This window comes from Sinocyclocheilus rhinocerous, unplaced genomic scaffold (genome assembly GCF_001515625.1).
Source record: "Sinocyclocheilus rhinocerous isolate Xijiao unplaced genomic scaffold, SAMN03320098_v1.1 scaffold241, whole genome shotgun sequence".
NCBI classification, from domain to species: domain Eukaryota; kingdom Metazoa; phylum Chordata; class Actinopteri; order Cypriniformes; family Cyprinidae; genus Sinocyclocheilus; species Sinocyclocheilus rhinocerous.
This window is the reverse complement of record NW_015659312.1, coordinates 2,142,887-2,149,828: the sequence shown is the minus strand read 5'-3', so window position 1 is coordinate 2,149,828 and position 6,942 is coordinate 2,142,887. Positions and strand designations below refer to the sequence as shown.

At 34.4% G+C, this 6,942-nt stretch overlaps 1 protein-coding gene across 1 annotated transcript; it reads right to left on the bottom strand.

The window, feature by feature from the left end:
- Positions 1–4,632: 4,632 nt before the first annotated feature.
- On the bottom strand, positions 4,633–6,188 carry LOC107723423 (TYRO protein tyrosine kinase-binding protein-like). Its single transcript, XM_016532017.1, has 5 exons — positions 5,990–6,188; positions 5,336–5,359; positions 5,081–5,239; positions 4,937–5,001; positions 4,633–4,801 (listed from the first exon to the last, which is right to left on the bottom strand). Exons 1-5 carry the CDS (start codon positions 6,033–6,035, stop codon positions 4,745–4,747), a joined length of 351 nt encoding a protein of 116 aa, XP_016387503.1. The 5' UTR covers positions 6,036–6,188; the 3' UTR covers positions 4,633–4,744.
- Positions 6,189–6,942: the final 754 nt, after the last annotated feature.

Genomic DNA, 6,942 nt, shown 5'->3' with positions numbered 1-6,942 from the left:
TTTTTTTTTCTCATTTTGTCTCTCATAGTTGAGGTATACCTATGATGAAAATTACAGGCCTCTCTCATCTTTTTAAGTGGGAGAACTTGCACAATTGGTGGCTGACTAAATACTTTTTTTCCCCACTGTACATATATTATTTTTGTGTAAACTGTAAAAAAAAATTCACAATCACATCTTTTCACATTTAACCTTTTCAACATTCTTTGATGAACAGAAAAAAACTGTTTATTTGAAATAGATTTTTGTAGCAAAAAAAGAAAAAAGAAAGAAAACAAGAAAGAAAACTTTACTGTCACCTTTGATAATTTGAAAGCATCCTTGCCAAATAAAAGTTTTTAAAGAAAATCTTACTTATTGCAAATGATTTCATGTAAAAAAATAAATTGAATGCAGCTTTCAGAATGACACAAAATGGTTTTGTCCTTCATCGGCAAAGCAATGAAGATGAATTAGCACTTCTTGCTGATGTTGGTTCATGCGAATCCTCTCCCATCAGCATGGCATTTTTTTTTATCAACACCAACCACCCCAGCGCTAACACAGAGAGAGTTTGTTTGATTTGATAGGGCACCCAATCTCCCAGCACCGATCAGGCCTCTTACTGTAGCAATGAGGAGGGCAGGAAGATAAGGCAGAAGCACCACATTCACTCAGCCTGACACGATCAGATTACTGAGAAGTATTTGGCATTTTTCATAACTTTGTGTTTCAAACAGTTGCACAATAAGAGTTCTTATGAATAACATGCGTGTGACTAGACCTCACAGGTTTACAGAACTCCAACTGTACACATTACTAAATTGCAGACGCTCTTATCACACATCCACAGTGAACACGAATCATGCGGCTGAAATGGTTACGTCATGTTTACCAATGCAACATAGTTTCAGAAAAATATGTGTTATGGTGGATGACATAATGATCAGTGTCAGGAAGCTATTCATTTTAACTACAACTTCATGAAAAAAAGGAGAATTAATAGCAGTTCAGTATCAACACTGTTGGGTTATGCAGGGAGGGATTCACAAAGGTTTAATTTTCTAACCTAAGTAAGGCTTGTGTGCTCAGTGTAATTTCAGCCAGTTGCAAGAAGGAAAAAGAGAGACTGTGTGTGTATATACGCTTGGCTATATTAAATACGTAAAACTGTCTTCACTAATACAGTGGGATATGTTGAAAGCTGACTTGTAAGGTAAATTAAGGTGGTCCCCACTATCTTAAAGTCTTATAAATCAGCCAAATTGTAGTTCATTTTAAGTCCAATAATGTCAACAGGTTACTCTGAAGTTTAGGTTTAGGTAGAAGGTATAGTAAAGTCATTAAATTATTATATAAATCCATTGCATTTATGAGATGTCTTGACTAATATACACTACAATCTGTAAAATGTTTTATGTCATTGAAAGTTTCTTATGCTCACCAATGCTGCATTTATTTGATCAAATACAGTAAAAACAGTAATATTATGAAATATTAAAGAGATAGTTCACCCAAAAATGAAAATTCTGTCATTAATTACTCACCCTCATGTCGTTTCAAACCCGTAAGACCTTCGGAACACAAATTAAGATATTTTTGATGGAATCTGAGAGCTGTCTGACCCTGCATAGACAGCCTTTTGTGCACAAAAAGTATTCTCGTAGCTTCGTAAAATTACGGTTGAACCACTGATGTCACATGGATTATTTTACAGATCTCCTTGCTACGTTTCTGGACTTGGGAACATTTCAGTTGCATTGCTGTCTATGCAGGGTCAGACAGCTCTCAGATTCCATCAAAAATATCTTAATTTGTGTTCCGAAGATGAACGAAGGTCTTACGGGTTTGAAACGACATAAGGGTCAGTAATTAATGACAGAATTTTCATTTTTGGGTGAACTAACCCTTTAATACAATTTAAAATAACTTTCTAGTTTAATATAAACTGTAATTTATTCCTGTGGTGGCAAAGCTGAATTTTCAGCATCATTATTCCAGTCTTCAGTGTCACATGATGCTTCAGAAATCATTCTGATATGCTGATTTGGTGCTCAAGAAACATTTATTATTATTATCAATGTTGAAAACTGTTATGCTGCTTAATATTTTTATGGAAACTGTGATACTTTATTTCAGTATTCTTTGATTAATAGAAAGTTCAAAAGAACAACATTAATTCTAACATTATAAAACTATAAATGTTTTTACTGTTACTTTTTTTTAATCAATTTAGGTACAGGCCCCTGCATTGATATATGTTCAAAATACTGATAATAGTTACACAAGTTTTGTGTGTGTGTTTATTTTTAGAGCACGTAAGTGTATTTAATTTAGAATGTGTGTAACAAGTGTGTTTATACTTTAGCCACATTTTTACATGACTTTTGCAGTCCTTCAAAAAAAAAAAAAAAAAGTATAAATTCTTAAAAACAACAACAACCTTACTTACCCCAAATGTATCAACACTTTTAGCACAAGACTGTCCCCGAAGGTGAGCTAAACTTGACAAAATGCTCATTTGGGGAAATTGATATACGAGTACAATACATTTATTTCTAAAAAAATAAGCAACGTTTTTCTAAGGGTTAGAGTGTGGGTTTGGGTTAGTACAGTATTTAAAGCGAGTGTATAGTTTAAAGGGATACATATTAACACTGCACACTCAAATGCGAATCAAAAGCTGAAAACAGCACATAAACAGTCTGGTATAGAGTATTTCCTCTTACATTGAGGGGGTGAAGACAAAACTTCAACAAACAAACCAGTCCAAATTCAGAAAATAATTGGTTTCTTTCACTGAATATGTTCCTGCTGTTTCTTTCTGAGTAGTTCAATTATACCAGGCTTTGGGCAAATAGTGCACAGGAAGCAAAAGAAAGTGTTTGAAGTCCTATTAAAAAACCTGATGTAAGATTATTAAAAGATTAGCCTAACCTAATTTCATCTGAACGCCCTCTTTGTTTGTCCATGTGTCCCGCAAACAAATAGCCTAGCTTTAAGACAGAATCATGAAATATGCACTGATAAGTGGCACTGATTTCAAACTGTAATTGTAGAAATAATCCTAAATTCAAAGTTTAGTTTGTATTTGCCTTTTCCTACATCCAGCAGAACTGAGAGGGAGAATACCAGCCGTGTGGAAGAAAAAAAACTGTGCTGAATGACTAACACACATACAGTTGAGTTAAGATGTAGAAAACACTTACCATTAGGCCCAAAACACTCCACATGTATGTAAACAATGGCGCGTCTTGTTTCGTGCGTGCTTGCGTTCCGAAATTCGTTGACATTGACGTAAGGAACGGGATAGCGGGAATTAGTATAAACGTCTTTCTTTACCATCAGTTTTCTATTTCAGTTTAGCACTGTCATGTTGGAGCAACAGTTTGTAATAGGCTATCTAAAACTGTTATACAATACCTATGTTATCAGCCTACAGGATGCTGTCAACATTTCTTATATGTTATTAATAAACGCTGCTTGAAAATCAACACAAAGCTGTCTTCACAGTTCGAGCTCTGTTTTGGCATATAATGTCATAGCGTTCTGCCGTCACTCAAAAGATCTGGCCACGCGAGACTAATTATGTCAAAGCATGATTTAAGTTGTTTATGCTGGGGAGAACTATAATTTTCATTGTTTGATAAACAGTCTGACGGCTCATGTCTTAAATCTCCACTTAAATTTAGACAGCCTTGGATGTTAGTCCAGCATGTGAGACCCATTTGAAATAAATATTGGTACTTAGGTTTCTCAGAATTTTCACTAAAACGTCAATTAGTGTAACGACAAGCGAGATATTGATTCTGTTAGGCCTAGATCAATCATGCATCATCATTACTGTAAGCTGCACTGAATTAAGCCTCAAAATAAAACATGAATGATAGATCTGAGAGAATTTACAGTAGGCTAAATGTGACATATGTAGCACACTGAGATAATAGTGCACTCTTGTGGACGTTGGAAGTGGTCACACTCAAGCTAAGAGCGAAATTTAAATTGCTCTCTGTGCAAAGCCAAAAGTCAAGCACCATTCAGTTTCATTTCCTTGATATTCTTTGTTTTAATATTATCACACTTGACTTACGTACACAGAGCAATAAATCAGCAATAGTGAAAATGCCCATAAGAACGTAGAAAGTATAGCATTCAGAATGTAAAACTCTGGACTTAAAAGTCAGGACATAAGAAAACAAAGTCTTTCCGTTTTGTCTAACTGATTCACTGTGGTCATGCGATTTCTAAACAGGTCCGCTACACTGCATCTACTTCCGTAGCCACGTGGGGAAAGAAAATAAAAACAGTGCATGTTTGAGTGTGGCTTCATCCATCATCCACCTGCTGTCTATAAAAGTAGGCAAAGAAATGATCCAGATAAGACCACACAATCAAAATAAAACATTTATTTCTTCATAAAGAGCAAGGGAATGATATTCTGATCTAATTCCATTACAAAGATTTTGAATAAATAAAACTATTACAGAAGGAAACAATTGTTACAGTGATATTAAAAACTACAAATTCTTGAAGATCATTTCCTTTCCACAAACTATGAAAATATATTTATATTCATGGTTTGTATATACGCCACATGACCAATCACATGGATCCAAAGTATAAGGAATTTTGTATAAATTAATTATTGTAGCTTATTTATACCAAATACATATTTGTGACAGGCAGTTTAGAAACGTATGCAACCTCCAAATATTCTTAGGTTTTCACACGACCCACGATTAACATTACATTTCACATGGTCACCTCATGTCCGATACTGCTGAAGATCACTGTATATGTCTGATTGGACTCCATAAAGTTCCTGTCAAATCATTATGAAAAAAATCTCACAAATATGTTGCATTTACTATAAATACTACTTTATTTTTAGTTTTGTAGATTAAAAAAACAACGTTTTGTGGTACATTAAACACATAGCTGAAATTGCTCAGTTTACCTGATAAGGTGATTCCATTTCAATCGTCTTTGGCCTCATTGATGGCTGGTGAGTTTTTGCTTTACCTTAAACATCAGAAAAATGTTGTCATTTTGACTGGAACAGCTGTAATTCTGTATTGATTTCTCTTACAAACAGACATACCTGACCCACAGCATCTGGCATGTGTATGTAAACTGCCTCTTCTTTTCTGATGGGAAATGAAACAATAGACTGAGAGAGCAATGAGGAGTGTGAGGATGATGTCACAAGTGATGATCCCAATAGCCACTCCAATGTCCAACTGGTAACATGAAGTGCAGTCTGAGAATCAGAAAAACACATTGGCACATTCATTGTAATATGCCAAAACAAGAAAAAAATCAACAACTGAATTTCAGATATCTATGGAGGAATTACCTTGATTCCCCTCAACAAAGCCAGCTGATGAAAGTGAGAACAGAAGAGAGGGGAGATACATTTTTATAATAGTGAGAACAGAAGAGAGGGGAGATAAATTTTTATAATAGCGTGTTCTCAAGGCAATTAACAGAACTGAAAATGCCATTTCCTCTTGATTTCTTGCATTAATCAGTGAGTTCATATAAATCCCCAAACAAAACACATACACAAATAATTCTGTAATTCCGTTTTTCACAACCCCATTAAAACTATACAGCTTTATATTTATATTTATATTTATATTGGCTGGAATCCTTGGCAGGTTTTTCCAGAAATAAAAATCTATTCATGATATACTATTACAGAAATTTTACAATATGCGTACATACTTAATATATACATATTTAATGTAGAATATACAATAAAGTATATAATACAGAAAATACAACACTACTCATACGGTGGTGTGTAACTTAAAAAAATGAAATCTTGTTATGCTTTCTCTACATAGTTATTGAATTACCACCATCTATTATCTTGTTGATTGTTGTGCTGAAAATGATGCCAAAATCTGTTTCATTTAATTTGTGAAGAATATATATATAAAATATGTTGAAGTTCATTTCAACTTAAAACCTTATGAGTATGTGAAAGTTTGCAAAATGCACTCACCGAGTAGTCCATTCATGGGGACCATTAGGTATAGAATCCTTCTCATAATGAGTACAGGTTTTGGGAGAGAATTGCTCAGGGTTGGTGAAGCCTTGACTTGAGGTCTCTTTAAAAGAGCACAAGAAGTCTTTACTGCCCGTGAGCTAAAACACCTTGAATATGAGACTGAATGATATGGAAATTGCCTGTGTGTGAAAAATCACAGAGTATGTGCTGATGACTTATCACCATCCATCAAAATAGAACCAAAGGCTACTGGGGAGGAGCTACACGTGCTGATGTGCTATCCCTCGCTCTCTCACCCACACACACTTAACCTAGTTCAGTATTTAATTTCTTTACATTTTATCCTGTTAGTGTTTAAAATACTTCTAGGTTTAAAGTACAAAATTAAATTGAAAACTAAATCATACAGTGAGCATACAGTTCATTTACATTACATGCAGCTGAAAATATATGCGTTTCCGTATGTCCTTCTTGGTAAATGTATAGTTTCACTTCTCAGTAAGTTAGATATGCGAGCAAGAGGCTAGTGAGAGGGACCTGGGTGTTAATGCGGTTAAAAGCCTCACAGCACAGGATGTGACTACTAAAGCCAGTATCTGATAACCCCAAACAGGTACAAAGCAAAACTTATATCCTGTTCCACTTACAATATATTTTTATTTTAAAAAAGGATGTTGGTTTTTACATCAGTGATACAGGAGTGTATAGTTCAGTTTCACCTGAAGACCTGCCTTGTTTAGTAGACGGACAAATTGATGAGGTACTGATAGGTTATTTCCTAAATCTCAGTCCGACAGATAAATGACCTTTGCCTTACAGTACCTTAAAGCACATGAGCTTCTTAAAGATTATCCTGCATAGTTACATAACTTAAAAATATGCAAAAAAGTGTCTGTGATGTTTATATTTATGCATTGAGTGTATTTAAAATAATTTGTAATTGTAAA

Excerpts from the sequence above, each read along its gene's own strand:
- LOC107723423 (XM_016532017.1), bottom strand. The coding sequence starts at position 6,035 with ATGAGAAGGATTCTATACCTAATGGTCCCCATGAATGGACTACTCG. Across the intron at positions 5,240-5,335 it reads CTTTGTTGAGGGGAATCAAG|ACTGCACTTCATGTTACCAG; the intron begins GTAATTCCTCCA and ends TCTGATTCTCAG. Across the intron at positions 5,002-5,080 it reads TGCCAGATGCTGTGGGTCAG|GTAAAGCAAAAACTCACCAG; the intron begins GTATGTCTGTTT and ends CTGATGTTTAAG.